Raw genomic sequence first — 19,308 nt, 5'->3', positions numbered from 1 at the left:
ACATTTTGAAAAATTAAGGCTTATTTTATGTTTTTAATGTTTCATAAAGTGGTTAAAAGGCCTGGTACACATAAATTAATCTAGAAAGGATAAAACATAGTAATTTTGAAGGGTTAAACATAAAGCAAATTTAACATGGGTTCCAAGTGTTTGCTCATCCTCAAGGAACGTATGCACTCCTGAACCTCACACTTAAAACAGAGATTATGTTGACATTTAATGTGTGAAGGACTGAATTCTGTTGAAGAATTAGAACAATTTCTACAAAATGGTATTACAAACCTTAGATGAATGGTGATTCTAAAATTTCAGCAACTTTAATCTCATTTGATGTTTTTAGATAGGTTAGTAATCAGCACTCACAAAGCACAATCATCTATTTCATAAACAGAAACAGCTTCCTGGAGATTAAAAGTTATTTGGCTATCAGTAGCAGAGACCAATGATATTGTTATCTACAGAACTGTATGTTCTTGAGATGTTAATGAGAGAAAGAATGGTCCTTTAGATTACCTTTTACTTTCCTCCTTTTTGGACACTGATAGACTATTCTCGAAAGTATCATGAAATTCTACTCGCAGCAGATTTTTACCTTTATAATAATGCTTGGCTGTGGTTGGTTTTATGTTGTTGTTGTTGTTTTTCCTTTCCTTAATACTTTTTTAAGCAAGAGTCTGTGATTTTAAAGTAAAACCAGGGCCGGGCGCGGTGGCTCAAGCCTGTAATCCCAGCACTTTGGGAGGCCGAGACGGGCGGATCACGAGGTCAGGAGATCGAGACCATCCTGGCTAATACGGTGAAACCCCGCCTCTACTAAAAAATACAAAAAAACTAGCCGGGCGAGGTGGCGGCGCCTGTAGTCCCAGCTACTCCGGAGGCGGAGGCAGGAGAATGGCGTGAACCCGGGGGGCGGAGCTTGCAGTGAGCTGAGATCTGGCCACTGCACTCCAGCCTGGGCGACAGAGCGAGACTCCGTCTCAAAAAAAAAAAATAATAATAAAGTAAAGCCAGTTTGCAGCTAAATAAAACCTGGCTGGGCAATCCATAAATGAGTTGTTTAACTATGTAGTGAAGAACTAGATTAACCTTGATAGACAAATAATATATATTACAGTTAGAAATAAGTCAGTTTGTTTAGGGTAATTTTTATGTTAAACTATTTTAAATGAATGTCCTACACAGCATTTCTATTCTATTCAGTGAAATAAGATGTACAAATCTCAAAAAAAAAAAAAAAAGAACAGAATTAACACTAAATAAAAATGTTGTGGCCTCATTAATATGGGTGGAAGGCATTTCGTTACTAGAAGTTTTCTTTATAACTATACATCTAGCTATAACTAAACCAGGGAATAAAGGAGACAAAAGAAGCGCATTTTGTCTTGATTGGTTTTCTATCAGTTGGTTAACAGTTTCTACTTCTAACATGGGGTTTGTTTTTTATTTATTTATTTATTTTTTATTTATTTTTTTGAGACAGATTCTCACTCTGTTGCCCAGGCTGGAGTGCAGTGGCCTCGGCTCACTGCAAGCTCCACCAGCCAGGTTCACGCCATTCTCCTGCCTCAGCCTCCCGAGTAGCCATTCTCCTGCCTCAGCCTCCTGAGTAGCTGTGCCCACCACCACACCAGGCCAATTTTTTGTATTTTTAGTAGAGACGGAGTTTCACCATGTTAGCCAGGATGGTCTCGAGCTCCTGACCTCGTGATCCGTCTGCCTCGGCCTCCCAAAGTGCTGGGATTACAAGCGTGAGCCACCACACCTGGCCTAACATGGAGTTTATTGATGCGTTATAGTAAGGAGTGTAAACTAAGTGAGATAACTTAGATAACTTAGCCGAATATAGCTAAAATGCTTTTAAAATATATTTAAAGGTAATTTTTTAATTTCTCAGGAGTACCTAGTTTTATAAAGACATTAAATGTATATTTTTGTTATGATTTTGTGTAGGTAAGAAAAAGATGATTCAGCAAATATTGATTATCATGAAATTATGTGGTAAGGAGTCTGCAGTTATTTTTTAAAAAGATCTTCAAATTCATCTGTCAGCCCTTTACCAAACCATTCAATGACAGATTCAGGAAATGCTAAAGTCACTTGCCTAAAGGGGGAATGAAATTTTATCATTTTATTTTAAAAAATAATAATAACTTGGTGATTTATTTTATACTTTTACTTATTTGGTAATGTACCTAACATTTTCCTAACATGTACTTAAGTCCGAATCAATTTTCTGATATAAATTGCATTTGGAGTATTTGATATCATTTTCCTTCATTTAAGAAATGTAATAGCTACAAAGATAGAAGAAGTAAGAGAATTTTGATAATTAAAAAAAAAAAAACTTGAGCACATATGCCTAGGAGACTAGAATCCATTAAAATTCATACTGTGTTTTATATCAAAATGAAAATTTTTGCTGAATAAATATAGTATGTTGAGCAGAAATCAGTTATGGGTTGCTCTGCACCAAACATATATTGCTCCTTTCTGGAAAGTGAGGGCTGGTAGAAATTCTCATTTGATGGGTGCATAGTAGAAAAAAATATGGGAAACAGTCAAAGTGTTCATGTACCACCTTAACAAGATTTTAAAATTGGTACCTTTGTAATTCAGTTTTTGCTGAGGCTGTAACCTGATGGCAAAATAATAGCTGCCAAGAGCATTCACATTCCAAAGTGAAGAATAGATTCCCTAGAACAGATTCGCAAAGAAAAATCTAAAAATCAGTGTTGTTATTCATAGCCACTTACCAACCTAGATGAGGTTAGAAATGGAATTTATTTGGGTAGAGGTGATAGTGTTCTCTGAGACCTCCTTGTCCTGCCATGGGGAATGAGATGAAGGGTGGCGATGTCAGCATCAAGGAGACCACCCAGAGAACTTGAAATGTGTAACGTATTTGGGGAACACAGTAGGTACACATTGAGAAATGTCTAAAGCTCAGAGTGCATGGCTACGTAGCTGTTTTAAGCGAGAGGGTGACTTCACCACGGATGTCTGAATTCCAATAATTTGTTGCACTCCCAGAGTTTATTGGGACATAAGATGTGAGACTTTGCCTCAGATTACATAAGTGCTACAAAGTGGCAGGAGTTGGCCATAAACCATTTTAAAGGGATCTGGCTCCAAATTTTCCTTTAGAAGGAATGACAGGAACTCTAAGAGGGAGCAGATTGATAAGAAGATGGCAAGAGAAGATTGTTTGCCACGAGAAATATCCTAAAAACCTACAATGGACCCAAAGAAACATCTTTGAAGGCCATAGTGTATCAGTGCGAAATGATTATAATACCAGCTAAATGATACCAGATGTCAGAGGTGTTTCAAAAAGAGCAACTCCATCTTGAGTAGGGGCTGAGTAAAATAAGGCTGAGACCTGCTGGGCTGCATTCCCAGACAGGCATTCTAAGTCACAGGATGAGATAGGAGGTCAGCACAAGATACAGGTCATAAAGACCTTGCTGATACAACAGGTTGCAGTAAAGAAGCCGTGTAAAACCCACCAACATTAAAAAGGCAATGAGAGTAACCTCTGGTCGTCCTCACTGCTCATTGTACTCCATACAACAGACAACAACTCAGCAATAAAATAGCAGAACTATTGATTAACACAATATGAATAAGGGTTAAATGTGTTCTGGTAAGTGGAGGAAGCCATGTCCAAAAGTTTAAATAGTTTATGATTCTGTTCGTATGACGTTCTGGAGAAGGTGAAACTATAGCAGCGGCAAAAAATGCAATATTTGCCAAAGTTTGGAGTTTCGGGTCGGTAGCTGACTACAGGCAGGAAGTGTGGAAGGATTTTTGGATAATGGAAGTCTTCTCTAAGGAAATGTGGCATTGGATACATGACTTAAATCATAAAATTGTATACCACAAAAAGCACATTTTGTTAAATGTAAGTTTAACAAAATCAACAAAGATGTATAGGAAACCCAACAGAAAATGCAGTTTGTAGCAAATTTATCTATTTATATAACAAATAAATCTCATAACCACAATAAGCTCAGTGGAGAGAGGGAATGTGCCTTAAGTAGCTTTAGAAAATAGTGTTTTGACTGAACTGTAAAGCTAAAAATAAAAATAATCCAAACAATGTACTCTTCTTGGTAAAGTTGTTTCTCACAGAATAATGGCTTAGCAAGTTTTAAACTACATGTATGGTAGAGTTAAACAAATAAGCAAACATGTTTCAGATATTGATTGTCTTATAGTTTTTACTATTTGAGAAAGAAGTAACAAATAATGGTGAAGGTTAGAACAGTGTTGTTGATTAGATTGGAGGTATTAGTATGAAGATAGATGGTAGATAGATGTATACATAGAAACAGAGAAATAGATAAGTAGGAAGGTAGATGGAGACATGCATACATGCAGACATATATGTATACACATGTACAAAAGTAAATATAGATGTGTGCAGATAAATGGGTTAGTATACACACATATTTTTTGCTCTGTACTCTAAAGAGGGCATATAAGCAGTGATATCCCAGTAGCAATGACTATAACTAGTATCCAGATCTTGGTTTTAAATACCGGTCTTCAATGAAAGGAATCAGAGCTTTTTGGAGAAGTGGTTAATTCCAGGGCTGGAGTAGAAAAAATACAAGATTAGGTGAATGCATCTTGTAGTTGTAAGTAAGGAAAAGCTTCCCCCTGCCTCCTCCCCCCGCAAAAAAAGAGAAAAGAAATGCCAAAAGTAAGATTAAGCCTAAAAGTGTTCCCAATGGCCATTAGCTCCTGGGAGCAGTGTATATTAGTTCATTCTCACATTGCTATAAAGAAATATCTGAGGCTGGATTATTTATAAAGAAAAGAGGTCTAACTGACCCACAGTTCCATAGGAACAGGAAGCATGATGCTGGCATGGGCTCAGCTTCTGGGGAGGCCTCAGGAAACTTACAATCGTGGAGGAAGGCAAAGGTGCAGCCGGCACGACACACAGCCAGAGCAGGAAAATGAGAGAGCGAGGTGGGAGGTGCTACACACTTTTTTTTTTTTTTTTAGGCAGAGTCTCGCTGTCTCCCAGGCTGGAGTGCAGTGGCGCGATCTCGGCCACTGCTCCGCCTCCCGGGTTCACGCCATTCTCCTGCCTCAGCCTCCCAAGTAGCTGGGACTACAGGCGCCCGCCACCACGCCCGGCTAATTTTTTTGCATTTTTAGTAGAGATGGGGTTTCACCGTGGTCTCGATCTCCTGACCTCGTGATCTGCCCGCCTCGGCCTCCACAAGTGCTAGGATTACAGGCGTGAGTCACCGTGCCCGGCCGGTGCTACACACTTTTAAGCAACCAGATCTTTGAAGAACTAACTCTCATGAGAACAGCACTAAGGGAATAGTGCTAAACCATTCACGAGAAACAGCCGCACTATCCAATCACCTCCCAGCAGGCCCCACCTTCAATACCAGGAATTAAAATTCTACATGAGATTTGGTGGGGACACAGATCCAAACCATATCAAACAGGAAGCCAAAAGATTAGCAGAAAAACTGGTATAATCTAAACAATATCTGTGGTTTAGTTGCACTGTGCTTATGTTAATATCCTGTTTTGATAACTTCAATATGGTTATATAAAATGTAAACATTAGGGAAAGCTTGGGGAAGGGTAATTCAAATTATGAATTATTTTTGCATTTTTGTAAATCTAAAATGTTCCCAAAACAAAAAGTTTAAACATAGTATTTTTAGGTGCACATCTAGTCTCATAAAACCAAATATGGCAAACTTTTAAATCAGAAATTACCACATTGGTTTGAATTTGGCTTCAAACTGTATAGTTTGACAAAATAATTTCACAAGAATTACAACTGTAGAATTAAGATGGACGTTCAAACATGAGAATAATAATGAGTTGTAGCAGGAAACAGATCCCAGTTGTTTTTATCTTCACTTTGAAGAGCACCCGATACAAGGGAGAGAAGCAGAGCACTTATAGCTAAAGATGAAGGAATCTGGCCGGGCGCGGTGGCTCAAGCCTGTAATCCCAGCACTTTGGGAGGCCGAGACGGGCGGATCACGAGGTCAGGAGATCGAGACCATCCTGGCTAACACTGTGAAACCCTGTCTCTACTAAAAAAATACAAAAAATTAGCCGGGCGAGATGGCGGGCGCCTGTAGTCCCAGCTACTCGGGAGGCTGAGGCGAGAGAATGGCGTAAACCCGGGAGGCGGAGCTTGCAGTGAGCTGAGATCCGGCCACTGCACTCCAGCCTGGGCGACAGAGCGAGACTCCGTCTCAAAAAAAAAAAAAAAAAAAAAAAGATGAAGGAACCTGTATGAGAGGCTTAAGGAGGGAACACATTTGTGAATAGAAAGAAGGGTGACGATCATCTTAACCATATGGAAATGTCCTGCCTCACACATTGTCACAGTGAGGTGACAGAAAGCCTTACAGGGAAGTACAATTTCATAATGAATCTGTTTCATATCGCAGTCTAAGGAAAGAATGTTCTTGTACTTCAAAATCAGATGACAGAAGAATAAGCTACATTGCCAACAAAGCTAAGTATTTTTGTAAAATTCAACCTGTCTACATGTCTCTAAATCAGAGATTTAAAAAATCTAGATTAAAAACATGACTCAATGTAAGAAAAGTTAATCTGATGCCTTTAATTATAGTACACCATTTGACTAGTTTTCTGAGATTAGTGCACCTATCTTAAAAATTTCTATGACTGATTCTAGATTGCATGAATTTTTATTTGAAAACTTTCTCAATATGCAAAAAACGTTGAGAAAGAACAAAAAGGCAATGAACCTAGATTCTAAAGCTGAACACTTGCATGTTGTAGGAGAGAGAAGGAAGCCTAATGTTTGAAAGGGACTAACCCACTTGTTATATGTTATATGTAACCCCGTGATTCTGAGAGGAAGTATTATTTGATACTGATTTCCCTCTGCCAAATGACTAAAATAACATTTTATAGAAGACATTTCTCTGAAGCATTCAGGTTACTCCACATATGGATCATATATTAAAAAAAAAAAAAAAAAAAAAAAGACCAAGTCCACTAAGTCATCAAATTAGAAGTCATTGAATATCTTGAAGGAAAACCAAGCATAGCCACCCACGGTCATTCTAGTATTCACAATATCTGGAATGAAACAAAATAAGAACCAGAAGGGAGTGAGATCTCGAAGAGTTTCTTCTGGTCGTTAAGCTGTATTGAGTTCAGTTGTAACCATTGTTACATGAAAAAGTCTTATTTCAAAACCAGTAATTACCTTTCACTGGGGGTTCATGAATCTAACCCTTTCTGCTGTGAAGGGACTACTGTATTCACTGTGAATATTTACTTTTCTATATGTGAGTCGCACTCTTGATTAAACACACAGCAGTCGGCCCACAGGTGAGGAAAGGTACACAGAAGGTGCATGTGTCCCCAGGTACTGACGCCTCTCTCTTTCAGCACCTTTGACCGTTTTCTTACTTACTTTTTCAAACAATATTTTCAGACTGGCCACAAAATGAATGCTTAGAAGAATATGTACATATATTCAGTATCTCCAAAGGGTTGAAAAATAATTCAAGAAGTTTACTACTCTACTAACAGCAGCAACAAAAGAATAATGCACCAACAAAATACGATATGATTTACATACTTTAAAACAATTACTAATTCACAGTACTAAGAATGCTATATTTGCTGGGATTAAAGTGCTTTCTTTTTACATAACTGAAAAAGTATGACTACAATGCCTTCCATTCTGGCTTATTTAAAAATAAGATAGCAGAAATGTTTCGATTAAGAGATAAAATGATAAAATACATGAAGACATTCTGTGGCTTTATTATTACAAATTGCCACCAAGTAAAGATGAAAAGTCAATCCAAAGTTGCTGTGAGTGAAGCTGATTCCCACTGTATCTATAATAGGAGTATATAAAACACATTATCTTGTGTAGATTTACTTTTATATTTTGTACATGATACTTGTAATAGTCTTTTTTTTTCTGGTTCCTTCTAGCATGATTACCCAGAATGTCTACAGGATATAAATAAAAGTGTAACTGAGGAAGAATATATTCATAACTGTGTGTTGTAAGATTGTGATGCTGGCAAAGAAAAATAGGCCCCAGGAAAAAAGTTTTACTCTGTGTTTGATTACAAATGCATGTCCAAAAGCTATGAGTAAAGTCTTATGAATAGCTGGAGACTATTTAGAAGAAGCTGATGCTGGGAGATTGACAGAATAAATTCTGAAATCTCTTTTTAAAAAATATTGCAATCCCTTCCTTTCTGATGAATCAGGCTGAGCTACTTTTGATTACAAATAATTTCTACTGATAGAAGAACTCTAAAGTAGATAAGGGTCGGATGTTGGTGTGTGAAGCTGTATTGAAAAATGAAAAGTTGGTAAGTAATGACCTTTAATGGCTCCTTTCTTTCGCTTTTTCCTCTCCACCTAATTGCAGAAATACATGACTCATTAAACCAACTATGATTCATATTGCTCAAACATAATTTCTGAAGACTTCACCTTAAGGGTTAAGGAAAGAAGTATGTTCTTAATGCTTGTCACTTGTGATAATCTAATGACTTTCTTCCTTTACTGTTTGTTAAATGAGTTGATTAATTAGGAACATTAAAAAAATGAACATATAGTTAACCATATTTTTTTTTAATTTCAAAAGTGCCTTAGATTTAAAGTAATACTTATTTAAATGGGCACAATGTATTAATGTTAATGGTATAGGTATAATGTCAAAATAACAGATAATTTTATAATGATCTCAAAAAGTAGCCCATTCAAGAGAAACCAACATATCTAGAGAGGTGTTCTAACTTCTCACTTGGAAAAATGCAAGTGATTCTACAAATTGAAGTCTTCTTATTTTTCTAGCTATTATGATAAATTAAGAACTTGCAAACCGGGATGGCTTTCTCAAAATCTCCTCTTTGATGACTTTTACCTCCTATTCCATTACTATGTCTAATTTCAGAGTGATTATGAATCCTGTACATCAATGGAATACATGTATCAAGAGGGCAGGGTTTATGACAATCATATTTATTACTGTCTGCCCAGTACCTGGAGGCAGGACCAGGGACACCAGGTAGGAAGCCACTGTGGAAGTTGGCAGGCAATGATAATGTAAGGTATGAGAGAACCTGAGCCAAGGATAATAACAAGGCTTATTCTTTTTTTAACTTTCCTTTTTCTGTACTAATAAAAGGATGAGTTTCTACTCACTGAATAGACACTTGGTTGCAGGAATCTGGGGTTCAGGCATAGGTTCTGGGTTGAGACATAAATTCAGAAAAGAGTCTGTATATAGAATGTAATTAAAACCATTATACTGGATGTTATGACCAAAGGAGAGGCTATAAGGAGAAAGGAGAAGAGTTTCAAGAATTTAGCTCTGGAATATTTCTGGCAAAGGCGTTTGTGTCTAATAACATCCATATATCTAGAAATATGAGAGGAGAGAATTAGGCATGGGATTTAACCATATGAAGGTCATTGTTTACCTTAATAAGAGCAGTTCAGGCAGGGCATTTGAGAAAGAAACCCGATGAGTGGATACGGAGAGAATTGAAGGAGAGGAAATGTATATAATGGGTGTAATACGTGTTTGAGGAGTTTTACCATAATAAAGAAGAGAAGTTAGTAGAAATTGAAGTAAGTGGGTTTATGAAAATTTTTTGCATGATACAATCTACTTACAAATAAACATTATGCTGAGTACAAGAGAAAATATATTTCCCTTTGTGAAACTTTTGATGTTTCTCAAATTGCTTTATAAAATTTGGGACTATTGTATACATACACACACATATATGCTTATGTGTGTGTTATATATACACACATATTTGTATTAGTAATGGATACAAACTTAACCTCCCTTCTGGAAGCAGTGCATTTGGGCTGCTGAAGGCCAGGGCTTTTGAATTAGACAGAGCTGGATTCAAGCTTTGGCACTGGTACTAAATAAAACTGTGAATAATAGCTCATCTTTTGGGGATGCTTCTCTGCTGCAGATAGTCTTCTTGGTGCTTTATCTGCCAAACAATTCTCATGAGACCCTTATAAGCTAGATGCTATTATCACACTCACTTAACAGGTTAAAAAAATTTGAGATGCAGAAAGATTCAGCAAATTGTGCCCAGTCACATAGATCCTATGCAGAAAGGCTAGATTTCAGTGTATGTTTAGCCACTATGCTATAGTCATGTTTGCCCAGTCCCTAGATTAAAAGCAATCTACGGTTGTTATAATGGTATATTTTAAAAAATGAACAACATGTGTGCATGCCACTTCAAGGAAAAAGTTACATTTAGTTTTTCCAATCCAATTCTTGTTAGTTCTACAGAAGCTTCAGTAAAAGTTGAAGCCATAAGAGCATGATTCATAACTTTTGTTGAATCAAAGAGTGTAAAGTTCAGACAATGTAGTCTTGTGATGGTGAAAAGCAATCTGAAGTATGAATAACCTTTTAATAATATTTGCTCAGTAAGTCATATTGCAGATAAACAATCAAAGTCAGATTTCTTGGATGGAAGTTTTTGTCCTGGGAATTACTTTCTATAGGAAAAGACAGTTTTGAAAATAATCTTGCCTTATCAACAGCTTCTCTTCCCATGAGATGTCTTCTCAGTCTGCAATCACTCCTAGGTAATATGCCCTGAATTCGTTTCTCATTTATGGAGTGATTTTCCTTTGCTACATGTAATCCACTACTAAAAACCAATGCATTTATTTTATCTAGTTAGGCTAAAATGCTGTATGTCTCATTGCCCATAGTAGATACTGCCTAACATGCTGTTACCTGACTTTGGTGCTCTTGAGCTATTCTGAGGCAAACTCATGAGTCAAAGCATCTTTGTAAAGATACTGCTGCTAAGTTTTTCTCATTTAATTGGGGTCGTCACAAAGAATGATCATACCTAGGCATTTTGTTTTTCTCTCTCGTTGTGGTAGAAATGATTTTGGAGTTACACAGGATCCTATGTATCTGTCACCTCCTAGCTTTTAACTCCTGGGAAAAGTATTTAATTTCTCTGAACCTCAGTATTTTCGTCTGGAAAAAGGGGATGATAATACTGCCCTAGAAGGTTGCAAACAAAAAAATAATATGTATAAAACATTTGGGTAGAATATCTAGTACCTCCAAAAGAACTTCAAACCTTTGCATGTTAAATGGTATTCTTATGGGACAATTTGCTGTGAAGATTAAATTAAACAAGGTATGGATGATGTTTGTAGACATTCAGTAAATTATTTTAATAATTTCTATATGTTTGTATAATACATAGTGCTATTTTAGGTAAGATATATGATATCAACATGTATCTTACTTTTCATACTGCTATGATTAACATTTTCTGTCAGTCAGTGAATATGATAGAAATAGGAAAAGGTGTCAAAAGGGTAGAAAAGGGAATAGGATTAAAGTTAACTCTAATCCCATTAAAGGTCAAAAGGAAGGGTATCATCTAAGAAATGAATCTCTATTAAATAAAATGGTACTGTATGAAAAAGGGGGATCAGTTGATGACAAAACAGGACAAAATCAGTGAACAATTTTTATAAGAAAATTGTATTCTAAAGAGGCATTATATATTAATAAAAAGAATTTGAGCTCCAGGGACGTAGAGGTACCTGGGTTTAGATCCTGACTTGGGCAAGTACATTGTATAGTACGATTTCCTCCATTCTAAGAAAGCTATTATAATATTATAATAATATCTTCCTACAATGTGATTTATATCTGACTAATATATCAAAACTCAGGCTTGCAATAATCTCTTAATTAAATCTTGCTTTTGAAAGATGGTCTTACAGTCAAGCACATAAGTAAAATACACTGTTGCACCAAAGATAAATTTCCTTCTTAATGTAACAAGCACACTTAAACTACCTTAATCACTGAGGCCCACCTAACTCCATAAATATAGAAAGTAATTTTAACATATTATGTATGTTTATCTCCTACAGAAATGTAACCATTTTTCCATGATTCTTATCTCTTGCTTGATGTATATTTAAATTTTCTATACTTTGTAATTGAGAGTAATAAACTTCCTATCTCTGTGGCTCTCAAAAATGGTAACCCTTTTATATCAAGTATATAAGTTCAGATATCATATATACTGCATGAGGACCGCCAAATAAGGAGGATCTAGGGACGTATCTTCAACAAACAACTCAGTCAATTACTACCCACTTTATAAAATAAGAAATTACTTGTCAACAGAAGAGCCTGTCTCTTTCTTGAGAACATCAGACTGAAGAGATAAGCTTGGCCTCAAATATTGGCCTTTTTAACACTAAATTCTAACCACTGGGGTCATATACCTTAAGATAGAAAATTACTTTAAACTATACTGATATTGACTATGTAAAACCATTTTACCATCCACACTTGCTGAGATTATACATAGAACATAACATTCATCTCTAAAATAGCTAATCAAAAGTACTTAAAATGGATTCTTAGGTATGCTCAAGTCCAAATCTTTAATCTTCAGTTTTCTTTATTTGCTTCAGAAGCTTAGCAAATAATTGCATTTAAAAAAATCTTGTTACCATAGTAATGTTTAATAATCTCGGAAATATAATTTGAATATTCTATAAATATTTTTTTGAAAAATTGGCATATAAATAGTAACATTAGACCACACAATGCATATAATATAATAGTAACTACTCCCAAATAATTATACTCAAATGAACAGAAAGCGAAAACAATAAGCATTTGCAAATTTAATCATTTACCATGCTGGCCTAATTACTTGATACCTTTTTTTCTCTATAGTGAAATATAACTACCTCACAATTAATAAAACAAAAATGGTAACTTTCAACTGCAAAATGAGATCCTGAAATCTTAAGATGAAATTAAGATTGTTAAACTAACAGCGATGGAAAATAGCTGCATTTTAAGTCCTAATTCAGTATTTATTCGAAGAAACACAATATATAAGTAACGTTTTCCTGCATTGAATATTTTGTTTGAGTGAACAGTATGTTTTGTGTGCCAAAGTTTAACAAAATAATTATAATTTTTTTTGCATAAAAGTTCCTAGAAAGTTTTTTTGTTTTTTGAGATGGAGTCTCGCCCTGTGGACCAGGTTAGAGTGCAGTGGCGCGATCTTGGCTCACTGCAGGCTCCGCCTCCCGAGTTCACGCCATTCTCTTGCCTCAGCCTCCTGAAAGTTTTTTTATAATATAGATTTGTAAAGAATTATCATTACACACATATACTTGTATATAATTTCTAAGACTACAAGGCATAGATTCACATTTGTATATAATTTTCAAAACCATGTGAAATGGAGACCTTTTCATATAAATCATATTCAGACAACTTAATGTTTATGTTGGCTTTTTAAAAAGTTAATGACTATTAGAGCAGTTGCACTAAAATGATTCAGACAAGGCCAAAAAAAAAAGGAAAAAAGACTAAATCTTGTTATACATTGCTTCTATTCAACAGAAAATTATTCAAAAATAAGCTATCTTCTAAAGAAAGCATGGATTTAGAATAAAATTAATAGTCAAAATTATTTTAATTTTTTATAGATAGAAACAAATATAGAGATAAAAATCTTATGATAACTTTAGTTAGAATTTTCAATCAAATTACATATGAAAGCAGGGACAACTAACTTGCCTCTGTGAGATAATACATTGTTTCAAAATTAGCATGGATTTAAGATTTCATAATATTAACTCTATTTAATAGTTATATTGAAGACCCACTAATTAAAATTTAATAAAAACAAATTAAAACTATATTTTCTGTTAAAAACATCAAAAACACAGATGAAATTTTATAAATCAATTTTCAGAAGACTGAAAAGCTTTTTAGAAATAAGCATTATACTCACATAGTCTCCACAAAACATTTTGATGATAATCGTTAACTTCAGGGATGAAAATATTTGATCAATTGCATAAACTTGTTTCACTGTGAAGCCAGAAAGAATTGAGGTTCACTGTTAAATCAAATGTAAATATGTTCACTGTTCACCTCAGACTCAGGTAAGAAAATGTAAAAGCAAATCTGGATACAGCATGACTTGAGATACTGTATTTATACTTAGTTATCAGTCATAGGTGAGTAGGCAGAATTATTGCACAAAATAAATAGAACCATTAACCTAATCCCCGGTTGTATGTTGATTTAAGACACATAAAGTAGCCAACTAATGAAAGAAATGTAATCTTTTGAAAAAGCTGATGACTTACGGAAAGCTTAGTTGATTACCCACAAAGTTAATGATCTATTTTCTGCTTAATTGCTGTTAACATGCAAACTCTTTCAGGTGCTCCAGCCTTAGTTTCCTATTTTAAATTGCTAGGTTCTATGTGTATCCACACAATTTTAAAAAAATATTTCAACTACTGTTTATCTGCTCTTATATTTAAAAATAATGTATTTAGGGGCTGGGCACGGTAACTCATGCCTGTAATCCCAACACTTTGGGAGGCTAAGGCGGGCAGATCACTTGAAGTCAGGAATTTGAGATCAGCCTGGCCAACATGGCAAAACCCTGTCTATACCAAAAAGTACACAAAATAAAAAAAAATTATTTTAAATATATTTAGAAAAGAATTCATTATCCACCAATAAAAGTCTTTGGAGAAATATATTCACCATCATTTTTTGCACTTAATTTTCCTATATTATATATATATCTCTAATTTTAATATTTAACTATTGCATTTTAAGGAAACACATTTTAGAAAAACCTGTAAAGTTCAATGTAGTATTGGAAACTATCTAGATACATTCATATATCATTCCAAAAATAACAAAATGAATCTATATTATATTATTTTACTGCTGCTTGCTATTTATTGAACAATGTAGTGTTCATTTATAAAAATTTTAAAATACTTTGAACAAGAATTAGGAGCAAATAATCCTTTATTGAAAGAACAAAATACTACAAGACAAGTGTCAATTGATCATCATCCATACTTCTAGAACTACCCAATAATTCTGATGTTAAAATGTGAGTAAAAGCCATGAAACAGGATGTCTTAATGTAATACACACGCAGACACACACACAAACACAAATATATATATATATATATAATGAGCAGCTATATATATATATATATATATATATTCTTCAGCATTCAATTTATAATATAATCTGATTAGCTTACCAATATACCTGGTACTATGAGACATATATGGAACCATGCAGCTTGGCTCAAAATCATTAAAATCTAGTAAGTCCTACTATATATGTGTATGTGTATGTGTATGAATCAGGGTCTTGTATTTTTGCTGTGCACATTTAGACAGCATATAGGAATTATAAAATAATAGATATACTTATTAAAACTATAGGATTCAGAATTAGAAATGAAGAGTTTTCAACTACAATTCTTTTTTAATTAGAAACAATAGAAGAGTTTTCAACTACAATTATTTTTATGATTATTTTAGTAAGTTGCAGTTCTTACACCTTTTATTATAGTCTAAATATGTGAATATGAACAAAAATTGTCAAAATATTTGAGACCAAAACCCTTTCCCTAAGATTACTAAATAATTCAGAGAAAAGAGATTTGATAATATTCCCTAATTTTCTCCCAGATAATAATTACTTAGTATATAATTTTATTACTCATTATTTTGTGATTTAGCTTTTAAACACATGTCCTCAATGGAAATTATGATATCTAGTATTTGGTTTATAATATTCCGTGCAAAAGAGGGTCATGAGACTTTTGATACCAGTGTGTCAAAATCTTGAAAACTATTGGGAAAGATGGTAGTTAGTTAGCTAATGTAATTCTGTTTTATGTGTTTATGAAAATTTCCCTGATGAAAATTTTAAAATGTTTGGCTGTAACTTATTTACTTATTCTTAAATATCGTTTGATTATCTACAATCTGTACAGTAATAAATGTTATCAATAATAAAGCTTTTTTCCCCCATTCTAAACATTGTTTCAAGTCAATATACTTGTATAAATTAATTCTTACAACAACTCTATGAGCTTGGTACTGTTATTACCCATATTTTATCCACAGCATAGATAGATAGTAGAGAGGAAATGGAGTTACTCTGCAGTCAAGAGTGTTGCCTAAAATCTCACTCTTGAAGTGGGAGAGTGAAATCTGAACCTAGATTGCCCAAAGTGGTATGGACTACTTTAGCAGTATTAATTCTTCAGCCCATGAATATAAACTATATTTTCAGTTATTTGTGTTGTCTTCAGTCTTTCATCAATGTTTCATAGTTTTTAATGTACAGATATTTTACCTGCTTGGTTAAATTTACTCCTAAGTATTTTATTTTTTCATGATACAATTTTAAATAAGATGTTTTCTTAGTCTGTTTTATGGATGGTTTCTTATTAGCATATAGAAACACCATTGATTTTGTGTAATGACTTTGTAACCTACACCTTTACTGAATTTTTAAAATCAGTTATAACAGTTATTCAGTGGAGCTGATAGGATTTTCTATGTATAAGATTATGCCATCAGCATACAGATACAATTTCATTTCTTCCTTTCATGTACAAATGTGTTTTACTTCTTTCAGTGTATACTTTTACCAGCGAGTTTTTTTTCTATTTTTATATATTTTCCTATTGCTATTTTGTGATCATTTCCATTATCTTGAAGGAATCCTTTTAGCATTTCTTATAAGGCAGAGCTAGCAGTAATAAAGTCCCTCAACTTCTGTTTTTTTAAGAAAGGTTTTATCTCTTTTTCACTTTTGGAAAATAGGATTGCTGGGTATAATATTCTTGGCTCACAGTTGTTTTTCTTCTAGCTTTTTGACTATATTATCTCAGTCCCCTCTGGCCTCCAAGGTTTCTGCTGAAAAATCCATTGATAGTCTTATTAAGTCTCCCTCATATGTAATGATTTGCTTTCCCCTTGTCCTTTCAGTATCCTCTCTTTGTCCATAACATTTGACAGTCTGATTATGATGTGTTGATGCAGATCTCCTTGGATTCATTCATTAGGTATCCATTGAGCTTCCAGTTCAGCACAGCAAGGTACCCATCCTCCTTCCAATGAAAGATTTCAGGGATTTATCACTAGAGAAAGGTAAGGGCGAAGGCACAGAAATTGCTGTCTCTCTTATTTGGGGTTGAGGAGTCTTATTTTTTATTTGCTATGTAGGCTCCCAACTAAAGGCTTGTTAGAGGCCAGGATCACAGGGAGCTTCTGGAAATCTGTGTACCCAAACTCTTTCTAGAAGTTGAAAGCTGGATTGATCCTAAGGACTACAGATACTGGGAGTAGTTGTGTGGATTAAAACTTCTCTTTGTTCTTTCTGCTTGAAGGAAATCCTCTAATACCCTTTTCCTGCTGCTCCTCAAGCAAGGTAATTTAATAGACAAGCTATCTGGTAGAGATTATAAAAGTTGGGTGCTATAGGTGTGGTACAAATCCTTCACCCCTCTAGATGCAGCTAGGAATTGGAGATTTCTTCCTGATCATAAGGCACAGGTCTCAAGGTGGGCTTCGTAGTTTATATCTGCCTTTTTTACCCATTTTAATGTGTGTATTTTCTCAATTATCCAGTGTTTAGGAGTCTTTCAACTAAATTCTGTCATTCTCTTGGAGAGAATTGCTCCATGTGTAGGTGTTAATTTGGTGGGTCTACGGGAGGAGGGATAGTTAGAATCCTCTTATTCTTCCATGTTACTTGTGTCAGCATCTAGTAAAATTTGAATTACTGTCTAATGTGCCATATTAAATAAACATTTAATCCTTCTTGGAGTCACATTTTATCATTCATTAAATTTATTAGCAAATATTTATTAGGCAACTAAAAGGTTTCTGACACTGTAATAGGTATTTGGGATACTTCATGAAGCAAGATAGTCAAAATCTCTGCCTATGTTGCTTACATACATTAATGATTTGAAATTTTTATGTTATACATGATGAAAAATATAATTAACAAAAGTTGTTTAGTATGTTTATATATATTTATATATGGTTGACATTGCCATTGCCTTTTTCAATTACTGCAAATTGCCTAACACAGCAATCATAAGAAGAAGGCTAGACACAGAACATTTTTTTTTCCAATTAGACAATGATCTTCAAATTGTTTTGTCTCAATATTCCCCAAATAATTTGTAAATCTATGTACCTCTTCTACTTGTTTTACAAATGTCATATAAAATATTTTCATTCAAGTTTAAATAGTCACAGTTATTTTTTACGTTTCTCAAAGCATCCAATGTGATCTCAATACCATAGCAATTCAGTGTCCACTTAATTCATCTAAATATGTAAAATAAGTTCTTATTTAACAGTTGAATATTTTGCATCAATTCTCTCTCTCTTAATTCTTATTTCCATTCTATTTCCTGCACAGTCATTTATTATGAGGTAATTTATGCATGAATATCTTCTAGGGGATCACCTTATCATATATTTTTACATTATATAAAACTTAAAGAAAGTTGCTTGTAATGATTTCCATCTTTATTCAAACTGGAAGCCATGGGCTCTTCCCATTAATCTTTGTTATTTTCATAAATAACCTTGATAAAGTAGTTATACCACATATTATTTATCCATTTACATGTTGATAATCATTTGACTGCTACTAATAAAGTTGATTTGGGGCTAATACTTGACATTTTCACCCTTTTAAGTTTTAGCCATTAAATTGTTGTGTGCTTGTATCACATCATGCTTCTAATTTGCAATTTTCTTATTACTAAGAATGTAATCTTTTTATATGTTAAATGGTCATCCTTACATGTTCTTATGCAAAGTGTTCAAATATTTTCTCCATTTTCAACAAAGTTGGTATATTTAGTATTGATTTGCAAGAGATCTTTATAAATTCTGGACAAATAACCTTTTATCAGCTTTGATTTATAAACATTGGCTTTCAGTTTGTGGCTTGTCTTTTTATTTTTTAAATGTTGTCTCATGAATAGAGTAGTTTTTGTTTGCTTTTAATTTATAATTGAATAAACTCCAATTAATTCTTCCTTTTCAAGCTTTTTGTATTTAAAAAATTTTTGCCTACCCCAAGATCACAATGTTTCTTCTAGAAATTTATAGTTATAACTTTTATGAAATATAATAAATGCTCAGTTATATTTTTGTATGGTATAGTCAAGTTTCATTTTTTTCTCTTCATAGGGATACTCAGTTGTTAAAGTACCATTTATTTAAAATAATTTTTTCTCATTGATTTGTTTTTACACATTAGTCAAAAATTACTTTAACATATATGTATGGGTCTATTTCTGGATTCTAACTTATGCCTCATTGATCTAGATGTCCTTCCTTTCACCACTACCACATCATCTTAATTCATAACTATAGATTTATAATTGTGAA

At 34.0% G+C, this 19,308-nt stretch overlaps 1 protein-coding gene across 1 annotated transcript in view; it reads right to left on the bottom strand.

The window, feature by feature from the left end:
- ANXA10 (annexin A10) overlaps window positions 1–14,023 on the bottom strand; it is a 97,934-nt gene extending 83,911 nt beyond the window's left edge. The window contains exon 1 of the mRNA XM_033215627.1: window positions 13,842–14,023. Within this exon, the coding sequence (XP_033071518.1) occupies window positions 13,842–13,859 (18 nt within the window). The 5' untranslated portion in view covers window positions 13,860–14,023. The remainder of the gene's footprint in view (window positions 1–13,841) is intronic.
- Window positions 14,024–19,308: the final 5,285 nt, after the last annotated feature.

The sequence above is a fragment of the Trachypithecus francoisi genome, unplaced genomic scaffold, assembly GCF_009764315.1.
Source record: "Trachypithecus francoisi isolate TF-2019V2 unplaced genomic scaffold, Tfra_2.0 Lachesis_group1, whole genome shotgun sequence".
Taxonomy (NCBI): Eukaryota; Metazoa; Chordata; class Mammalia; order Primates; family Cercopithecidae; genus Trachypithecus; species Trachypithecus francoisi.
This window is presented reverse-complemented; position numbering and strand designations above follow the sequence as displayed.